Raw genomic sequence first — 22,147 nt, 5'->3', positions numbered from 1 at the left:
TTTTTCATTAAAAACTGCAAGAATGTAAATAGAATTCCCTATAATGAGCGGAGTACACTTCTGTCCATCATCCTCATAGAGCTTGTTTAGTAATCTAGACCTAGGTTAAACTAGGTTAAACTAGGTTTAACTAGGTTTAACTAGGTTAAACTAGGTTAAACTAGGTTAAACTAGGTTAAACTAGGTTAAACTAGGTTAAACTTGGTTAAACTAGGTTTAACTAGGTTTAACTAGGTTTAACTAGGTTTAACTAGGTTTAACTAGGTTTAACTAGGTTTAACTAGGTTTAACTAGGTTTAACTAGGTTAAACTAGGTTAAACTAGGTTAAACTAGGTTAAACTAGGTTTAACTAGATTAACCTAGGTTTAACTAGGTTCTATATAATAAAAATATAAATCTAGCTTTGTGTAATTTGAAGAAGGAATGATTTTTGATACATTTTACAAAAAAAAAGTTTATTCCCCGAAAAAATTATTTGTTTTACTAATTCAGCGAAAAAAAAACACCCTAAAAAGCATCCCTAATTTCTGATTTACAAAGGGGGATGATTTTTCAAGAAAATATAAAAATTTATAATAATTATAACATGATAAATATAATTTTTATGCACTTTCGGAAAAATTCCACTATCAGCTTTAGAAATAAATTGGAATTTTATAATATTTGTTTCTTTTTACCATTTAACTTAATTATTTAATGAACACAGACATTTATTCAGACATTTAGAGGTACACATTCTAAAAATCTTCTCTGAGAGAAGGGGTGCCGGGGATCTTCCTTACCTTTGTTCCAGAGAATACTTTTCAAGTGATTTCTTAATATTTGGATAAAAACCGGTTTTAGCATGCTCATAGATATCCCGCCCCTCAACACTAGAATATGCAAATTAGTAAATAGATAAACATGAGATTTCAAAGTTGATGAATTTTGTTTTTTTATCAGGAATTTTTTTTTAAATTTTCAGAAAGTATTATGCATCAAACAAAATGAAACCCCTTTCAAGACATTCGAAATGAATGATAGAAATGATAATTATTAGGTTAACATTATAATGTAATAACTAAAATTATGTATCTTTGGTTATTTTGGTGAATTAATCTTTAGACCCCTGTTAGGTGTATATTGAGAATATCTGCATATTATTACTATTATTATTATTAATATCCGCATATAGTCTACAGATTCACTGATTAACTATTTTTATCCCTTTTATTACTCAAACAATGTCTCCAGCATATCGTTGATAATTGCTTTAAATACAACCAATAACTTTTCAATACTTACAAAAGCGCAATGAGGAAAACACGTTTAAAAAGTATAATATTGTTTTCCAAAATTTTCATCATTTTTAGGCAGTAAATCTTGATAAAATAATCAAATTAAAAATGTGGGGATTTGCTAACAGCAGTTTTCAAATGAATGAAGATTGGGGTTTCAGTCTGGACATTATTTAATGGTTTGACGAAAATTTGAAAAGAAAGAACAAAAACTGTGGGTTTCGCCATTTTGTTTGTATACTTCTCGTATACAAAAAATGGCGGGAAGATAAGATAACCGACGAAAAAAATAAGAATAAATTTCAAACCTGGAAATGGCGATGTTAGGAAATGAATTGATGAGAATATCAAGTTCTTCCATTTTCAATCTACAAACATTATTTTTGAGCAGTGCTTAGGTTCCATTTAATTTAAATGCAGATCCGGATCCGGATCCTGGATCCGCACTGGAAAAAAATGGATCCGGATCCAAATCCAGATCCAGATCCAGGTCATTTCTTTAAGATTTACTGAATTTTTTTTAGCAAAAATTAATTTTCAATTTTATTTTTCTCGCATATTTTTATCCTAAAAATTGATGAACCATTCAGAAATGAGGAATTTTTTATAATCTCTCTTTTATTCAAAAGTTCAGATTTGGGTTTTAGGAGTAAAAAAGTTTTTTTTTAGTAGTTTTTGTTTGATATTTTACCCCTTGGATACGGATCCAAAAAGCCAAAATCTTGCGGATCCAACGAATCCGGATCCTTAGCACTGTTTTTGAGGATGAAATTTCCAGACATAATTACAATACATCACAATACCAGGGCAGAACTATTTAGGGCCCTTTACTTTGGCAGCTTAAGGATGAAAATAAAACACAAAAATATAAGTATTAATATCAGGTAAACATTTTACGGAGCCCATACAAAACATATCACCACAAAACTTATCACCACAAAACTTATCACCACAAAACTTATCTTTTCAAAACTTATCAGTGACAAAACTTTATCATCACACAACTTTTCAAACTACAAAACTTAAAACTTATCAATAAAATTCATGAATCTAAATTTTCAAATCATGGAAATGTTCCAACAATTTTTTAAAAATCCGCGAATTTTAATAGAAAATTCGGTAAAAGCTCAGTTTTCCAGCCCCTTTCCACCGAGATGGAGGCTAATTTTGTTCTCTCACAGAAGGGTACAAACTTACTTAAGGATGATGAAAAATATCTGTACAACAAATACAAAGAGAACAAGAACAAGACCTGAAGGCTATGTGTGCAAGCTTTGATAGTGGACCCTTGAACACATATCTGTTCAATATTGCCAGCCTATTTACAGATGAATAATGATTTATATTTATAAATTCTAAGTCAAGTTTTAGTTGTAACAACTTTTAAAAATGTTTTGAAAAATAAGTTTTGTAGTTATTTTAATAAGTTTTGAGTTTGACAAGTTTTGTAGTTTGATAAGTTTTGTTTGTTGATAAGTTTTGTAGTTTGATAAGTTTTGTTGTTAGATAAGTTTTGCTTTGATAAGTTTTGTGGTGATAAGTTTTGTATGGTCTCCTATTTCATTCTTCATGTTTCTGCTTTGACTTGATCAGGAGGTTTGAGACAGTTTGAACAGGTCCAACTGTTAGATAAAGTAGATTCAGCCTAGACAATCACTCAATCAATAAATCAGTTAATAAAGCAATCAATAAATCAGCAAATCAATCAATCATCCAATAAATCAATCAATTATCCAACAATCATCCAAACAATCAGTCAACCAGTCTATCAATCAATCATCCAATCAAGCACCCAATCAATCATTTATCCAATTAATCATGCATTCAATCATCCAATCAATCAATCAATCATCCAATTAATTATCTAATCACTCATTCTAATAATCAGTCAATCAATTATTCAATCAGTCAATCAATTATCAAACCAATCAATCAATCAATCAGTCAATCAATCATCCCATTAATCATCCAAACAATCAGTCAATCAATAATCCATTCAATTAATCAATTAATCATCCCATTAGTCATCCAAACAATCAGTCAATCAATTATCCATTTAATCATCCAAACAGTCGATCAATAAATCATCCAAACAATCGATCAATCAATTAAACAATCAATTAATCAATTAAACAATCAATCATTAAATCCATTAATAGATACATAAGGCATAAGACATAAGATATGATTAGGGTGGCTCGCAAAAATTCGCCCTAATAAAGATTTAATTTTTTCGAAAAAATAATGGCTTCTTTAACGAACTACCAGTTTTCTTATAAATATTTAAAAAGTTTTCTTTTGCATTCATTGTGTTGGATTTAGAAGATTTCTGTTTTGAAGATAGGGGTGGGGGGTCGTATTTGTATTTTGGAATTTAAAAATGACTAGTTTATAACTTCTTAACCCCGTGAAGCATAAAATCAAATAAAATCATTAATGTATGGAGCTTGGATTTGACTTCAAAACATATCAATGATCATATATCCTACCTGTCCCTGTGTTGTTGCACATTTTGGATGCAGAATATCGAAACATTGAATACACTCAAATAGATCAGGGGGACTGCTGGTCTAAATAAAAAATGTGTATTAAAGGAAACGTTAAGAAAAAAAATTCAGAATAACCATCCAATTTTAATTCAGTGTAATTTAGAATATAAAATAGAGCAATGGAATATGAACGTTTATAATCTTTTATATATACATGGCCAAACATTAAACTATTGACTTTAGAGAGATATAAGTAAACTTAATAATAAATGCTATATAACATAGTGCCCTGTTCGATATACAATGGTACCATTAAAAGTTTTATCTGATCAAGAACAAATGAGATATCAATGTTTTTCTAGTTGGAAATTATTTATTTTTTACCGTGGTTTCCTAATAAATAATATCTCTGCTGAGAAAAATTTTAAAAATCAAAAAACTTTCAAATCTTTTACATTTAACGAGGAACAACAATCCAAAATCATCCATTTTTAGACAGTAAAGCCAGCATTTCTTCATTTTGTTAAGCATACAGAAGGTCGCTGAAAATTATGGTTTGATAAAAAAATTACCAAATCCACAATCTTCTTTGGGTCCGGAGTCTGGTTCCAACCGTCCAGCTGACATACAGAACATTGCGCGGCAACAGGAAGCAGAGGACGTGCGCAGTGCCTTTTTACACAACTCTGGCGCATCCGGCCCATACCGCCATACTTCACCATATCTCGACAAGGAGGACAGGACCTACACAAATTATGAAAATAAATCTGTCATTTTGGGTTTTAGTGAAAATCAAATTGTTTTCTGACAATTCTGTAGGGACGAAGACTTACTTGCAATCAGTAGCAATACAACCTTCGCACTCCATACATCTACAATAAATATCAAAAATAAATCTAGACAGGAAAAGAGTAATCTCTGTTTGTTGGGATGTTCGATCATAACTCGGGAACCCCGGGACAGATTTGCATTAAATTTTAATGGGGAACTCGTAAGAACAGTGGGAATGCTCATATCTTAGTTTAAAAATTAAGTTGAGTCGACTTTTACGGGGAAAGTTTAGATTTGCAGACAAAGCTGGGCTCCTGAGCCAGTTATTAATTAACAGTAACACATTATTGCATCTGCATACTTTTATGCCTTGCTAACTCATTTTATTGATGGTGGATTCGAAAATAAATATTTTCACTTTTGAGACAAAATTACTTCATTACTTCTCGCAAAAAAAAACAAAAAAAAACGAATAAATATGGTGAATATTACCTCCTTCTTCTCTTTTTTACTATTTCTGCAGGTTTATCTTCCCGAGATCTCATATGCTTCAGTGCCTGGGGTCATAATAATAATAACAATGATAATAATGATAAAAATGATGATAATAATTATATAAATTCATAATGAGAATAAAAAAATTATGAAAATATTGATTATTAATTTTTTTTGGTAATTTTAAAAATAATGATAATAATAATAAAACTTATATTAATTATTTCAATGATAAAATAATAAAAATGATAAATAATAATTATAATGAAGATAGTAATGATAATAATGATAAATAATAATAATCATAATAAAATAGTAATGATAGTAATGATTTTAATAATAATAACTAAAACACTGATAACGATGGTAAAAATGAAACAAATATAATATCAATGCTAATAATATTACTGATTCATTAGTTTATAAAAATTCAAAATAACTATTTACCTTAACATGGTTTTTAGCAAACGGATTCTTACAACTTTTTACTTTCCTGGAGGTGCAATCAATATTTGCAAATATTCTAAATTTTCTTTGTTGCACAAATTATGAATTAGTCAATTTTTTGAAAAAAAAAGTTTCTTGTCAGAAACCTACACAAATCTGTTGTTGCCCAATGTTAATTTATGTAGATTATAGAAAGAAAAAATATCATTGATTTCAAGTGATCCTCCATGCAAAGATAGCAATGACGGATTCACAACAGATCCATTGAAACCTTTATCTAATAATAATGTGGAAGATATTGTCGTTTTTATAGGTTTAAAGTGTTTAATTCTGATAACTTATATATTTTTTGTTTGTTGCTGCAGTAGATTTGCGCAAGTCAATTTAATTTTGTAGGGAAACCATAATTGAAAATAATCAGTTTTCAAAATAATACTCATTGATCTCTAATTCATTCAAGATCAGAAACAGCTTTTAAGGGTACCGTTGTAAATCGGCCGTAGCCATCTTTGCATGTAGGTTACCTTGAAATTGCCCGTACAGTCCTTTTCAAGAAAACTGAAGAAGCACAGAACATATCAAATAAAGTTAACCCAAAAATCTGAAATCTTGGATAATTTGCAAATTATTAATTTTCCTTTTTGGTTTCGGTATTAGTTTACTCTTTCTAATATCTGTATCCACGTCGTCTTTCTTGGTCCAGCGTAGTATATATGTACCTGGTAATAATAATAATAATTCAAGGGATGTCAGATGGGTTTTACAGTTGATTCTAATTCGTTTATCAAACTTTATTCATTCAATAAACTTCAGGTCACCATAACCTTCAGGGGCACTCTAAACCAAAGATCAAGGGACTCCCTACCGTAGACCAAATTTCATGGGCACCCTGATCCTAACCCAGGTTTCAGGGACACCCTAGTTTAGCCCAGGTTTCAGGGGCACCCTACTCTAGTCCAGATTTCAGGGGCACCCTACTTAAGCCCAGGTTTCAGGGGCACCCTACTCTAGTCGAGGTTTCAGGAGTACCCTACACTAGCACAGGTTTTAAGGACACCCTACTCATACCAAGGTTTTAAGGGCATCGAACTTTAGCCTAGGTTTCAAGGGCATCCTACCCTACTCTAGCCAGGGTTTTAGGGACACCCTACGCTAGCCCAGGTTTCAGGGGCACCCTACTCTAGCCCAGGTTTCAGGGGCACCCTACTCTAACCCAGGTTTCAGGGGCACCCTACACTAGCCCAAGTTTCAGGGGCACCCTATGCAGCCCAGGCTTAAGTGGCACCCTATTCAGCCCAGGTTTGAAGGGCACCCTATTCAGCCCAGGTTTCAGTCATCTTGCTCAGTCCAGGATTCAGGGGCACCCTATTCAGCCCAGGTTTCAAAGGCACCCTACTCTAGCCTAGGTTTCAAGGGCACCCTACTCTAGCACATGTTTCAGGGGCACCCTGATCCTAACCCAGGTTTCAGGGGCACCCTACTCTAGCCCAGGTTTCAGGGGCACCTTACTCTAGCCCAGGTTTCAGGGGCACCCTGATCCTAACCCAGGTTTCAGGGGCACCCTACACTAGCAAAGGATTACCTGTAACAGCTGCTTCTGGGCAGTCGTCTTCATGCTCTTTAATTATATCTCGGACACACTTGACCAGCCTACCGGGCTCAGGGATAATATCAGGCACACATCTCTTCTCCGCTGGGGTCTAATATATACAGGAATATACTTTAAATATTTTCAATGGTATAAAAGGACTGACAACGTAGTTTCAAGTGAACTTCCATTTAATAAGTTAAATAACCTAATTTTCTGAATGAGAACGATAATGGTATTTTTCTATAAAGCAAGAGGTTCACATAGTACATGTCTTTAATTGTCTCTTCTGCAAAACTCCCCAAGTAACTTTATTTATATACAAACCACAATAAAAAGCTAAATCTTTAGATAGAAAACAAGGGTATTTTAATAATTTTTCATAGGAAAAGGTTGTAAAAAAACCTTTGTTTAAGCAATGCTATATTTTTCTTTTAAATTCCCTATATCGGTTTTTAAACCTGATCAGAAGGGGCAAAAGTATATTAAAAATATATATATATCTGATAAGTAAAACATTGAATAATATTTCCATTTTTAAGAATTTATATATTTACCTTGGCTAGAAACATGACGATAAACTTCAGTCCACGGATTTCCTCCTAAATAATAAATAATATAAATAATTAACATATCCGCGTCCTTCACCATTCAATCCATTTAACTTCCTAATGACCATATACTCCCTTCCTCTACTCACCTGGGTGAGATGAACATGTTTTAAAGGTGGTTTAGGTGCCTCCCCAACTAATCCAGGATACAAGAACTCCTTATTAGGATCTATGTGATCTCCTACAAAAGTATAAATATGTAAAGGGACAGTGTCATTGTAAAGTCAAGATTTAAAGAGGACCTCGGGTCACAACAACACCCTGTAAATCTTTTTGTTATCAATTGATTTCTGAAGGATAAATTCCCTAGTTTAAAAAATAAAAATATGAATCAGGCATGCTACTCAATAATAAATAGAGGTTAGAAATTACGTCTAACTAATTCTACAGGCCTTTTACAGCTACAGGGTGTCCCAATGAGCATTGGAATTGAGTGACGATTTCGAGATCGGTTTTTTATAAATGAATTTTTATTCAGTTTAGTGATAGGAAGCTGGTAGAGTTCATAATTTGTTTGTTTATGTTTTGATTGCAGACTGTTGTGTTCAGAGAACAAGAAAATGCCTGTGTACAAACAAAGTAAACTTGTCCGTCTTCATTGTCAATCTTACAAAGACATGGGTAAAAATTAGTTCTGTGTGAATCGCCATGGCCTTCGTGAAATGGTAAATAATAAAAAAGTTTATAAACCTCGTTCTAATCTCATTCTTTTCTTTTCGTCTTCCGGTAGGTCGAGGCAGGAGTTTCCGGTCAAACAGCTAACATACCGGTCCAGTACATACCTAGGTACAAGGGGGAACAATTAAACAGCTAACATACCGGTCCAGTACATACCTAGGTACAAGGGGGAACAATTAAACGTTAGGACAGAGACTGTCATGAAAATAAATAACCATATAATCAAAATCTAAAAATAAACGAGTTTTGAGAAGAAAAAAAAACAATGCGAGAAGTAAAGTAAAAGCTTTCTAAATTTTTCAGGTTTACTTCCAGATCAGCCTCTCGTTTAAACATAATTTTCATTTTTAAATATCAAACCTTTTTGATAAATATATAAATCTATTTTAACACAGAAACTGCAAGGAATTGTTATATGAATTCTTACCACAACATCTCTGTGAAGAAAGGGAACCGATGACTGTTCAGGACTCTTAGACTCTCCTCTACATAATTCACCTGCAACATTTTGGACTATGAGCAGGGAACAAAAGTTAAAACAAGTGCTTAGGATCCATTTAATTGAGATGCGGATCCTAGATCCGCACTGACATCTTTTAGCAGTTATTCATATTTTGCCAAAGCTATGAAAAAAGCTAAAAAAAACCTTGAAGTGGTTTTCAATGCTAAAGCTATGGAGAAAGCTAAAAAACAAACCTTTAGTTGGTTTTCAATGCTAAAGCTATAGAGAAAGCTAAACAACAAACCTTTAGTTGGTTTTCAATGCTAAAGCTATGGAGAAAGCTAAAAAACAAACCTTTAGTTGGTTTTCAATGCTAAAGATATGAAGATTGGAGAAAGCTAAAAACAAACCTTGAGTTGGTTTTCAATGCTAAAGCTATGGAGAAAGCTCCCAGAGAAAGCTATGGCATCCTTGACACTGTAAACGGCATGAATCCAACCCGAGGGTATAAACAGTGTGTTCCCTAGAAGCACACATAAAATAAAAAATTAGATTTTGATATAAAACAGAAAAGAAAATGTAGTTTTGAATAGCAAGCAGAAGCTACCTCTAATATATGTCCTCCTCAAATCTTACATTTTCCCTAAAGTTTATTCTTAGTTACTTTTTAAGTTTATTAAAAGTAAACTTTTAGAATAGACGATTTTAAAATATGTTAAGAATTTGTTATGATTTTTGAAGAGCCTCTTCATAGTCTAGAAATCCCAAACATAATATGATGAATGTATAAGAAACGGATCAATTTTTTTGTAATTTCTTTCCAACATATTTGTAAAATTTAATATCTGTATAACCTGAAACCAGATCTAGTCTACAACATCCCTCAGCTATATCTCCGAAGAACTTGGCATCAACCTCTCCTCTAACCCAAGCCTAACCAACCACAAACATTTTAAAGGATTTTTAGGATCGATTTCATTATGATTCGGATTCGTCGTCTATCTATAAATCTGACTTGTTTGTCTGGATTTCTATATCCGATAAACGTCAAAACTGCTGGGCCCTTTTGCCTGGAAAAAATGTCGATATTTTTACATCAGATAAATCCGCAAAATTTTGAGTTTTACAATTACGAAGAAAAAATTGCTGCTTGAAAAGCAACATTTAAACACTAAAATTGTTGCTTTAAGAGGGGTTAGAAGCGCTCTGAAAGCCTAGTTAAAAAAATTATCTGGATTCTGATCATTAATATTTTTTAATTAAAAAATCGTCTGTAAGTTTTGCTTCTTTTTGCGGACATTTTGCAGTAATTCTCATAAGTCAACACTTAAGATTTGTCCTTTATGAGAAAAATTAATTGTTTGTTTAATGTTATAATTATTATTATTATTATTATTATAAAGGCGTTTTAATACAATGTTTGCTTTTCCTTGTAAAGATTTAGATTTTTATCAGTGGGCGGTATCAACCAGAATATTTTCAGTCCTCTACATACAAAATCTTAGGATAAATACTGCAAACTAAAAACATCATTTAGAACAAACAAACCTTCCCGAAAAAATTACCCAATTTGAAGGAACTAGTCGGTGCACATTTTGTTTCCATCCGATGTTTTCTGTAAAGAAAACTTAATAGGTTCAAAAATGAAAAAATCGGTTTCCCTAAGAAATTTTAAAAAGGTAAAAATACAGTAAAAAATCTGTTTCTGTAAGATATTTTTTCTAAGTTTTCCTAAGTAGATAATACCAAACAGAGGTGCCACCAAAATCAATATGGAAATCCATATAGCTGGAAGCTACAGACATAATTACGAACTTTTGAACCTAATTGCAAAAAATTCTAAATTTCAAATTATTATTCAACAAAAAATACTATTTTGAATTTTTATTCTTCAGTGATAGACACCATTTCATTATGATGCGGAACCGGATTCTGGATCTGCCCAATAAAGGGATTCGGATCCAGGGCATCAACATTGGAGATCTAAATGTTGCAGATCCAAAGTGAAATTTTAAAGTGAAAATTTAAAGTAAAAATATTGAATTTTTTCTTCCTTAGGATACATCATCTCATCCAGGTTGTTGGTGTACTCCTTCTGCATCTCTTTCAGGTGTCTCGGCCACGCCTTCTCAGTCCAATCAATCTAAATATTAATATCAGTATCATCAGTAGCATTTTAGTCTTTGGCATTATCAGCAGAATCATCGGCATCATGATCAATAGCATCATTTTCATCATAAGTATCGTCATTATCACTTATCAGGATCATAAATATCAGAAACACCAGCATTCCGCAACAGTAGCATCATAATCTTAAATAAATCTGGTTTCCAGATCAATTTATTAGGTTTCCAGATTAAACTAAATCTAGATCAATAGTTATTGGTTTTTCTGATAAAAAAAAAACTGGATTCAGATCAGTTAAAATGCTTTTGAGATTAAAGAAGCTAGTTTATGACTTAAGGGTTTAAAGAATAAGTAAGTGACCCTGGGCTTTATACAAAGATGGCAACGCCTGATTCAAACGAATGTTTATAATCTGCAAACAGATTATTTATTTTTTTAAATAAGACATTTCGAAAAATGCTTCAACTCAGAATTGCTTCTGGAAAAGTTGGCAGCTTAAGCTTTCCTCCCCTCGAGCATCCTTCAAGTTATCTCTGGATTTTACGGTAGACCGAAACATTTTACATCATCCCACAGAACTTAACGGCATTTTACTTTTTTAAAAACAAAGAGGTTTTTCAAAAAATCAACTTTAATTCTGAAAATTTTGGCTTACAATTAGTTTCTCTACAAAAGTGACTTGCGCATTTCTACTGCTGGAAAACTGCTGGAAAATTATCAGAAATTTGCACTTTCTAGCCTAGAAAAAAAACGACATATCTTCCACCATATTGTTCAGATAAAGGTTTGAAGTGTATTTTTGTAAATCGGACATTGCCATCTTTGCCTGGGGTATCCCATCAAAATACGTTTACAGTCCCTTTAAATACCAAGTTAAATAAAAAACTGACCTGTCTTACTATCTTTGGTGATATTATTTGAGCATCTAGTTTGGTTAATGAGAATTCTAAACTAATTCCGTTCAGAATCTGTTTCCTTTAACATTATTAATTCTTTATTTTTTAATCTAAAGTCTTTTCAAAATTTTACACAGTGGTGCTTAAAGGATCCATTTCTTTTTATTGCGGATCCGGATCCGGATCCTGATATCGTCCTTATAAAGATCCGGATCCAGGTCATGATTATTTCTTCAGAATTAACTGATTTTTTGATGAGATTAAGAATGCTCAACCTTTTTTCTCACTTTTTCTAATGCATTCAAAACATTATTAAGTTTAATTATTATTAAAGATTATTAAGTTTTAATCAGTGTTTCGGATCCGGATCCGTATCATTTGGTCGGATCCGGATCCGTATCAGAAAACGTTGAAATGGATCCGGGTAGCGCCAAAAATTAACCAAAACCATGGAATAAATAAATCAAAATGGTTCGTAAATGTATTATTTACATGACGAAAATTTTTCAAAATTATCTTTAATAATTTAATGTTTACATTTATATAATAGTAATGACGACATTTTTAACTTTAGGATTACTATAGTTTATAAATTATAACCTTGCATAACATTTAATAGGGAAAATCCGATTCACAGAATCAAAAGTTACCTCGGATCCGGATCCGTATCAGGATCCGGATCCGTATCAGGATCCGGATCCATCATCACGGATGCGGATCCGCGGATCCGGATCCGAATCAAAATGATATGGATCCGAAACACTGGTTTTAATGATCGGATCCAGGAAGCCAAAATTTTAAGGATTTTTGAAGCAGTAAAAACTGATTCAAGAGATGGACAAAATGTATATTGACATATTTAAATAATGCGAACCTAGGAAAAGTGATCCAAAAAGAGCACCATTGCTGAAAATAGAGATTGTACAATTTCAAAACATTTTCTTTATCATTTTTTAAAAACCCAAGCAGTTTTCTAATATTGAACACTGTTTGTTTAATCATTAAATTTGGAATGAAAAATTAAACAAAAAAGAAATCAACTACAATAAATAGATAAAAAAGACAATTAAGTCAAAGGGCAAATTTAGAATTTTATATATAATCATTTCTTGACATAAAGGGGAATTTAAATGAAATGTAGGGGAACCAAATCTAAATAAGGCACTCATAGAAACTCAAATTCCGTTTCTTTTTTTTTTCTTGAAGGAAGATAATTTATTATTCAGAGATAAATATTCAAAAAATAGAATTGAAAAATGATCTTTTTATTTTTTATCTTATTACCCGCATGGTCATCGATTTGGTCTTCTGTGTTTTCGTATCCAGTGCATCAACAATACGCCTTTAACATCAAATTTTCAAATAATAATATCAATTAAATTAATCTACCAATCAATAAATCAATCATTTAACTATCTATTTATTAACTATGCATCTATAAATCTGGAGGATCCGGATTTTGATGAGGATCCGGATCCTGGACCTGCACTAAAAAAATAGATCCGGATCCGGATCCAGGTTAAGGACATTTATTAAAGATTTACCAATTTTTTAAACTAAAGAAGAATTTCAGAATTTGTTTTCCTCTTTTTTTTGCTTATTTTTTGCTATAACTTTATAAACATTATTAAAGAGAAAAGGAAATTTTTAAAGCTTCCTCTTTTTTAACAGTTCAGATTTGGGGTTTGAGAGCAAAAACTTTTCTTATGATAGACTTTTGTTAATATTTTGACTCTTTCATCCGGATCGGTGGTCCTGCATATTTTCGGATCCAGAAAGCCAATCCTAAGCACTGCTCCAAAATTTAGGTTTAGCGGTCATTTCATTAATAAATTAGTAAATCTATTAGTTAATTAGCTAATTATTAATAAATCGGGTCAATAATGTCAATAATAAATCAGCCTGAAACTAATCAACCAATTAAAGGGAGTGTTCGGGAAAAATGAAAGGGGGTATAGGCTTAATGCGATAAAAAAGCGCTTTTGATCGCTACTAATCTTACTTCTATCTATTGCGTCTATAAGGAGAAAATTGTTAAAGACGTCTCATACCGAATAACATGGCGTCCATACAAATTGAGAAAATTGGAACATACGACTTAGACCGTAAAAAAATCTATTTAATTTCAAACAAATCATTCAGATATTACAACCTGTAGTCATCGATTATCTTTCGCCAAATTTATATATAGTTGATTTTTCATAATATGTTTTAATTGTTATGATCTGAGAGTTACTTATAAAAACATTTACTCCTGTTTTGGTAATGAAGACGACATTTTAATATTTTCCAGGAATGTTCGAAAACAAGTTGTAAGCTAATTATTATTTTAAAAAACAAAATCAAAACTAGTATGAAATATCAAATATATACAAATGTGGCGAAAGATAATCGATGACTTTAGGTTGTAATATCTGAATGATTTGTTTGAAATTAAATAGATTTTTTACGGTCTAAGTTGTATGTTGCAATTTTTTCAATTTGTATGGACGCCATGTTATTCGGTATGAGAAGTATTTAACAATTTTCTCCTTATAGACGCAACAAATAGAAGTAAGATTAGTAGCGATTAAAAGCGCTTTTTTATCGCATTAAGCCTATACCCCCTTTCATTTTTCGCGAACACTCCCTTTAACACATGCTATTCTACCTGGATCCAATATAACTTCGAATTGATTCAACTCCAAACTCTCTGGAGTGAAACCTTAAATAAAGGGTTATTGAACCTTTTTTACTTTAATTCCACTTTACAGCTGTCATGTCATTCCATTTGTAGTTGTCAAGACATTCAATTTTAAGCTATCAAGAATTACAGGTGTCTAGCTTTTTCTTTTAAATAAAGAGCTTGTTTAGAATAAATTCTTTCTCAGTTTTACTTCTTCACCACAGCCCTGACTAAAGATTTCATCTACATTTTTAAAAATTCAAAATTCTGTACTGTAAACTGTTCATTTTTTTGGATCCGTGTCTCCTAGTCTAGCGGATCCAATATTACATTTGTAAGTTTTCTTGTGCACATTCATTTTGCTAAAAATTAAGATTGCTTACATGTCATTATCTCAGGGGGTTGCTTAAGGATCGTTTAAGAAAAATAAGAAAACAAATGTGAATCTTAATTAAAATATAAATTCTGATTGTGATTTTAAAGATTGTAGCTGCGTAATACATTAAAAATGCCAGATGAAGTTTTCAACTACAGAATCAGATAAAAAGTTCTGGTGGATTTATAAGCTAAGTTTAAAAAAAACTCACTCTGGTGGAATGGTTAGACCTAGATTATCCCTCTGTTTGACAAGGATTGGCTTTATAAATCCAGATTTCTGCATATATGCCACCGTTAGGTCTTCTCCAGTCAATTCCTAGAAAGATAAATCAATCAATCATCAAGTTTAAATAGATAGATAGATAGATAGATCAATAGAAAGATAGATAGGATAGTTTTATAAAGCCAGGTTTCTGCATTTATGCCACAGTTAGATCTTCTCAATACAATTCCTAGATAGGTAGATCTAGAAAGATAGATAGATATTCATAGACACCGTGTTTCGTCCTATTAGGACTCATCAGTGTGGCAAAATTCATCAGTTTTTGATTTTGCAGTTGGCGGGGTTTGAACCATAAATCCTTAGATTATGAATTAAACACGCTAACCACTGCTCCATCAAACCCTGGTGATTGCGTTGTGAAATAGTGACCAGAGAGCTCAACCAACTCATAAGTTGAGGGCCTTGCGTAATGCTAATCAGTACACCTATTTATTACCACAGAGTGCTCAAGTTTAGCAGACTGAACGAGCATATTTAGATAGATAGATAAGTACGTGAAAGATAAAACCCAACGAGTTTATTCAAATAATAGAATTTTAAAATCTATATGTTTCTACTATTACGAAAAAACTCCATTCCGGAAATGAAAAAAAAATTACCGGAAAGCAGAATTACAGGATAATTCAGGCCAAAATAGAAACAGAAAATGTTTGTCACAAGAGAAAGCTGGAAATTTTCAGTTTGGACTTTTATGTGTGTTTAAGTGGTGTTTAAATTTTAGAAAAGATTTACTGAAATTACAAGATTTCAAATATCTGTCAAAAGTTGCTCTGATAAACTTTGCAATTTATTTATTCTAAAAAATGAAAAAACGATCCAAATAATTAATCAATCCAAAAACGATCGTTATACAACTTTGGTTTTTGCACGTTTTTGGGTAGTTTTCAGCATTTATTTTCTGTTAGATTAAAATTTAAAAAATTGTCAGAAAATTTTTTTGAAAACATTTGCTCTTCTTATGCTTTGCCAAATATTGGGCCTGAAAGGCAAAAAATGGTAAAATAAAGGACCCAAAAGCGAATCAACTAAATGCATATCACTAGTTTCCAGTGCATTTACCTCTATCATCGTCTCCTTGGTGTCCTCGAACTTGTCGGTGTTGAGAACATCACGGAGCAGGAAACCTCGGGATTCACCGCACTCCTAGAAATACAGGGGTGTATCATTTTTAAAAATACATTTTTAACAAATATAGGGGAAAAAATGGACATCTAAAGGCATATTCAAGAAAATAAATCTCCTGTGAAAGCATTTGTTGGTTTCTTTATATCCAGTAAGCATTAAAACGGAAAAAGTGATCAGTCCCATTTTAAGAAGGGCACGGGACCAATGACCATACATGATCCCAGGAATGGTTTATGCGACATTTGTTTATTTACGATTTATATTTTACATATTTTTTAACAATTTTAAAAACTTTTAAATCTTTGGGTACAGTGTCTGAATTAAATCAATTTAAGCCGCGTCCCAAATCCCCCAAAAACTGGTTTCAATTGAGCGCCGGCTTAAATCTTTAAAAATTGAATACAATTTTAAGTGGAACCAATCATATTTGAGCCGGGGCTCAAATTATTTAAATTCGGCCTCAGATCCTATAAAAATATTATATTGTGACCTTGATATCTAGACTACTATATCTAGTACAACGCACTTAGTGCCCTTTCCCTCAACAGGCTTAGAAAGCTCTGCTGACACCCTAGTCCCATCCTCTGGGAGGTTCGGATACACACTAATATTATTTACGAAGAAATAATAAAAGGCTTTAAAAGCTATATTTAAAAGCTAAAAAAAAATCAGTAAAAGCCGCCTATTTGAAACCTTGTTTTATATTTGTTTTTATATTTCAATCAATCAAGTTTAAATCTGAAAGGGAACCCAAAGTGTAACCCCCAGACTGCCTTAAGGGCACCACGCACCATCGTGTAGATAGCAGCCTGGAGTCAAAACCAGATGAGAGTACAAATTTTAAACGCCGATGTTTAATCTATTTATTCTTGCATTTATTTTTAAAAAGAATAATAAATATTTAATTTAATAACTCTGAACTCAGTTCAGGTCTTCTTCAGATGTTGTATTGTGTAATTAATAAATGTTTTTGGAAGATAATTAATTTGCAAATGCCAAAATAGTACTGATCAAAATTAAATTTTATTTGGTTTGTAGCGTTTTAAGTAGCGTTTTATTTCAAATAAATATTATTAAAATTAGTTAAACCCTCTCTAATTTATGAACCCGGGAAACATTTTTACTGAATTTATGTGCCGATGGCGAAGTTGGCCGGTAAATATTTCTGGACTTTTTATGTTCGCCATCGGTTTGTCGGAAACTAAATGTTTGCAGGGAAGAAGTATTTGGATAAGAAGTGTCATTGGCACAATATAATAGATAAATTAACCACTTTGTTTGGTCTTAATAATGAACTGGGCAATTCAATTGTTTCGAATATAAGATTATCAATTCTAAAGATCTCAATAAAATAATAATATGGAGTTTCAAAGCTGGGGGGGGGGGGGGGGTTTTAACGCATTGTGGTGGTTAACAAATATTCATTACCTTATGTGCCCTTCAATAGACAAGCTTTCATTGGCTAAATTTCAGAGGCTATACAATTTTACGTTGCAAAAAATAAAAAAACTTAAAAAATTTTAATGAAAAAATTAAAGGATGTCGAATAAGAACAAACCTTGTCAACATCATCAACAGTCTCCCAGTTTATAATGTCATTTATTCGTTTAGGTTTGGACCGAGTATTCGCCATTTTTCTGAAATATTAATCATGAAACATAGTTCAATATTTATTAACTATTTTTACACGAATTTATTATTGTTTTCACGTTGTAACTGAAAATTTTTATATTATTTTTAAATTCTTCAAGAGATGAACAACTAAAGTTAAATTTATGACTACGTAAAGATGGAGACACGCCCACGTACAGATGAAGCTCCGCCCACTAGATCCTGCCACGACTTTTAGAGCCTTCCAGCATTCCAGGGTTCGATGAGATCAATATATTTGGTTCTCTTGGGTTCAGGGAACCTCTCAGGGTGGGTTAGGATGTAGTGCTGCAATACAATAATTAAATATTAATTAGAATTGGCAAACAAATAATATATTTCTTTATATCAGATCTCTCAGGGTGGGTTAGGATGTAGTGCTGCAATACAATAATTAAATATTAATTAGAATTGGCAAACAAATAATATATTTCTTTACATCAGATCTCTCAACAGTCAAAAGCTTTTACAACTCTTTGACCTCTCAGATTACACCGTACACTGTATATCCCCCCCCTCATGAAATTTTTTTTCTCCGGAAATAAGGTGTTATGCGTAAAAATGCATCTAAAAGGATAATAAACAATTTTCCTTTTATATGTTTAATTTTTATTATCTTCTTCGAGAACATCAGATGTTTAAGATAATGATATATTCTTTTCAAATGAGATTTTAATACAACGTGAAAACTTTTATTTCTAAGGCATACCAAAATTTTAAGTGTCAAATGTTTGATTTTTTGTTTGTTAAGCCAGAGTAAAAATAAAGCACACTTAAAACAGGCGAACATACATGAAATACAATTAAAACTATTATCTTAGATTCTTTAGAATGACCTTAAACAATAAGTTGTTTGATATTTTGTTGTTATAAATACAGAGATGGAATTTATAGAATTTGAGCCGCGGTTTAAGTCCGCCAAAATCCGCCAAAACCCGGTTTAAATTTGGCGCCGGCTTACATCTTGAAAAATATGATACAATTTTAAGTGGAACCAACCATATTTAAGCCGCGGCTTAAATCTTAACCGCCGCTCAAATTCTTTAAATTCGGCCACAGGAATACCCATTAAATTGTGAAATATGAAGACGACATTTTAAGCGTTCGTGTTTGGTGCTGGTTAAATCAACTTGATAAGTAAAATAGGTCTGTGTACAGTGTACATAAATGTGCTTTATGTTCAGTTTTATGGGTCCCGTTGTATAATGATTTGTGATCACCTTCATGGTCGCCATATTCTCTCTATTTATATTCTCCCTCCACCTTTTCACCAACAGACCACAACCAAATGCTATAGGGGTTGCCAGAATAGCAGCTCCCATATCTAGAGAATATTTATCATAAACAAAGAGGATAAAAACCATAACATTAAAGGGACTGTAAAGTGACCTTCTATGCCAAGAGGGGAAAGCCGGATTTACAACGGTGGACGCTGCGGCTGTATTGAGTTGACTGTTCGCACACACCGACATTTTCAGTTGACTGTAAGCGTTAAGGTAACTTTACACACACATATCTTTGTACACGACGAACAAACAACAGTACCGTTGTTAATCGGAACTGTGCAGACCTATTTTCACATTACTCTCCATTTATGGAGGGGATTTCTGATTCACAACGGTACCCTTAAAAGCGTTGTCTGATCCATGTTTTAATTTTGGAAAGCTGATTATTTTCAACTGTGGTTTCTACTACAGAAGCAAGGGATGAGATATTATCAGTAATAAACATATTACTAGCTAAATATATACGATGATATCTTCCACATTATTGGTAATATTAAGGTTTTAAAAGGGTACCGTAGGAAATCAGACATGTAATTCCTTAAATAAAGGCCAGTGGTACTTAAAATTATGACAGTTCCTTCAATTACAAAAACAAAAAAGCAATAACAGTAACAATCACAATAACAACAATTTTAAACAACAATTACCATTAGTAATAGCGGTAACACAACCTTAAGCTTGAACGATACCAATAAAATATCAGTGATAAAGAAATCAAAACCAAATCAGTAACAATAACAACATCTTCATAATTTAAACAAAAATAATCTTTTTATGAGATAATTTCGATTGTTTTGATAATACGATATTTTTTCTAAAGAATTTGAATCTAGTTTAATAATTTGAATTGTAATTCATAGCTTACTTGTCTTAATTGGTAGCCTGTAGACAAAGTTAGAAATAGCAATAGTTGCTGCTGGTGTAGCTCCAAGGGTAACTGGTGCGGACAAGTACATCACCTACGAGAGAGAGAAAATATTAATCGTAAAGTGCCACAAATCCGTCAGAACACAACAGTTCAATTGTATGTTTGAAATTATACAATTTGGCAAGATCTTTTCAGACATTCATAATTTCTCACCTCCGACTCCATGTCCATTCCTTCTTGATCCATGATCTTCATACACCATTCTACTCTAGGATCTACCTCAGTAGTACTCATTTTATTCTAGAACAAGAGATTTAAAACTAAGAAATATGTGTCAGACAAAATGGAGTGCAGCGAAGCAATTAGCGAAATTTCTAATTACTTAATGAAAAATTGCATAAATATAATTTTATCTCCTTTATTCTTGTATTAACTTGTTCCCTTTTCTTATTTTCACAGAAATGAAATGTCTTCCTTGAAATGAAGATAAAATAAATGTCGGCCATTACAGCTTTATTCTAGCTGAATTATGTATCTACGCAGTTAAAAAAAAAAAAAATACTTTTAGGATTCAAATATTGTTGCTACGTGCTAGATTATTGAGCAAACCACAGACCATCAAATACAGGGTGTCCCACATCATATTAGACCGTCAACGGGTCTAAATTGCAATTTTAGAGACTAATCAGAAAATTTAATAAGAATGAATGATTTTAAAAAATAACATAAGGCTTATATAAGAATTTTCTTGCAAAAATGATAAGTTTTTCGAGTATTAAGGGTTTATTTTGGCGTTAAAGATTGGAGATAATCTTATTTGATATGGGACGCTCTGTAGTAAACAAACCGCAAATGCTAATAAATTGATTTTATCTTGGTGTTAAAAGGTAGATAATATTTACATAAAAAAGTAGGTCTTTTCATAAAGGTAATGTTACATCTACACATAACATCCCCCCTACTGAACTTCTGACCTACTAACTTTCCGACCTACTGCAATATCGGACCTACGCCAACTGTTTATTTTTGTATTACTAGAGGGTTAGGTTATATGTAGGTAAAGACAATTTCTGGGCCGATCGCTGGGGCTATAGGACATGCTAGGGGGCGAGCTCCACGGCTAGGACATCTAGGGGGCCGGGCGCTGCAGCCTCAAGTCCAAATAACAGCTGTAAAACCACGTGCTAATAGATGTGTACTGTGTAGCATAGCGGATTTGGCGTAGGTCAGAAGTGAAGTATAGCAGATTTGCGTAGGTCGAAAAATACACCATCTTCGATAAAAGACTACGTAGAACAAGGATCCTTTAAAACATATTACCGAACAATTTATTATTTTTCAATAGTTCATTGCCGCGTCCAGTTTACGCTTCATTTTTACCTGTAATTTGAGGGGTTTAAATTTTAACGATTTATTTAATAAAATCCTAGGAAAGGTCAACGACGTTGAGTCAACTTGGTGTTTTTGAGCTATTATTATTAACACTGAAGTTATTACATATTTTTTTGCAGTACAAATCAGAGTTATAGTCAAAAATGCTTATATGTGAAATATGGCGCGAACAATATGGTTTTGTGAACAAAAACGTTAATAAGCTTTTTAGTGTGAAAACATTTTTTTAATCTTTGTTTTTACCTATGGTGAAAAATCTTTATAATAAAATTTTGGGTCTGTCCTAGTATACGATTTTTGGACCCCCCTTTTCTGATTGTTATATTATTTTCAGAATAAATGGACAGCTTGCAGAGCAGTCGGTCTTCAAAATGGATTGCTCCAGACTTTTTCAGTGCACAAGACACCCCTGCTCCAAGGTGTCAGATTTTATTTATTTACAAACTAACAAATTTGAAGGAACATAGATAGAAGTTAGCTTAACCGAAGCAGGGACTAGGGGATTTATTGTAGGGGTTATTTGTTTTATTGGGTGAACTTAGAATTTCTAACTCTGATTTTCAAATGATATTATCCTTTATCAAATTCATCACAAAGTAGCATTTAAATTTATAAGAGTCCATTATTGGGTCTGTCCTAGATTACGATTTTTGGACACCCCCCCCCCCCCCCCCCCCC

The 22,147-nt window shown here is 32.4% G+C and overlaps 3 protein-coding genes across 3 annotated transcripts in view; 1 reads left to right on the top strand and 2 right to left on the bottom strand.

Moving 5' to 3' along the window:
• Nucleotides 1-2,835: 2,835 nt before the first annotated feature.
• Nucleotides 2,836-20,402, bottom strand: LOC111707473 (jmjC domain-containing histone demethylation protein 1). Its single transcript, XM_023480583.1, has 27 exons — nt 20,291-20,402; nt 20,075-20,168; nt 19,144-19,247; nt 17,832-18,211; nt 16,208-16,291; nt 15,075-15,181; nt 14,473-14,526; nt 13,107-13,164; nt 12,697-12,728; nt 11,817-11,901; nt 10,853-10,942; nt 10,531-10,622; nt 10,229-10,286; nt 9,654-9,732; nt 9,210-9,322; nt 8,785-8,855; nt 8,370-8,461; nt 7,769-7,860; nt 7,626-7,670; nt 7,063-7,180; nt 6,118-6,199; nt 5,481-5,526; nt 5,031-5,095; nt 4,601-4,639; nt 4,340-4,511; nt 3,768-3,848; nt 2,836-2,923 (listed from the first exon to the last, which is right to left on the bottom strand). Exons 4-27 carry the CDS (start codon nt 17,904-17,906, stop codon nt 2,846-2,848), a joined length of 1,908 nt encoding a protein of 635 aa, XP_023336351.1. The 5' UTR covers nt 17,907-18,211; nt 19,144-19,247; nt 20,075-20,168; nt 20,291-20,402; the 3' UTR covers nt 2,836-2,845.
• LOC111707474 (uncharacterized) lies at nt 18,119-20,371 on the bottom strand. Its single transcript, XM_023480585.1, has 4 exons — nt 20,291-20,371; nt 20,075-20,168; nt 19,144-19,247; nt 18,119-18,211 (listed from the first exon to the last, which is right to left on the bottom strand). The coding sequence occupies exons 1-4, from the start codon at nt 20,369-20,371 to the stop codon at nt 18,119-18,121; spliced, it is 372 nt and encodes a 123-aa protein (XP_023336353.1).
• A 1,399-nt stretch (nt 20,403-21,801) lies between the features above and the next one.
• LOC111707470 (cell cycle checkpoint protein RAD17) overlaps nt 21,802-22,147 on the top strand; it is a 10,585-nt gene continuing 10,239 nt past the window's right edge. Inside the window, exon 1 of the mRNA XM_023480580.1 lies at nt 21,802-21,888. Within this exon, the coding sequence (XP_023336348.1) occupies nt 21,809-21,888 (80 nt within the window). The 5' untranslated portion in view covers nt 21,802-21,808. The remainder of the gene's footprint in view (nt 21,889-22,147) is intronic.

Source organism: Eurytemora carolleeae, unplaced genomic scaffold, assembly GCF_000591075.1.
Source record: "Eurytemora carolleeae unplaced genomic scaffold, Eaff_2.0 scaffold797, whole genome shotgun sequence".
Lineage (NCBI taxonomy): Eukaryota > Metazoa > Arthropoda > Copepoda > Calanoida > Temoridae > Eurytemora > Eurytemora carolleeae.
The sequence above is the reverse complement of the archived record's forward strand: the minus strand, read 5'-3'. Positions and strand labels throughout refer to the sequence as shown.

Coding starts and splice junctions, on each gene's coding strand:
- LOC111707473 (XM_023480583.1), bottom strand. CDS start 17,906: ATGGCGAATACTCGGTCCAAACCTAAACGAATAAATGACATTATAAAC. Junction 9,733..10,228: donor AAAATCTAAATCTTTACAAG/GAAAAGCAAACA, acceptor GTGGTTGGTTAG/GCTTGGGTTAGAGGAGAGGT. Junction 8,462..8,784: donor TTCTTCACAGAGATGTTGTG/GTAAGAATTCAT, acceptor CCTTGTACCTAG/GTATGTACTGGACCGGTATG.
- LOC111707474 (XM_023480585.1), bottom strand. CDS start 20,371: ATGAGTACTACTGAGGTAGATCCTAGAGTAGAATGGTGTATGAAGATC. Junction 20,169..20,290: donor GAATGGACATGGAGTCGGAG/GTGAGAAATTAT, acceptor TCTCTCTCGTAG/GTGATGTACTTGTCCGCACC. Junction 19,248..20,074: donor CAGGCTACCAATTAAGACAA/GTAAGCTATGAA, acceptor AATATTCTCTAG/ATATGGGAGCTGCTATTCTG.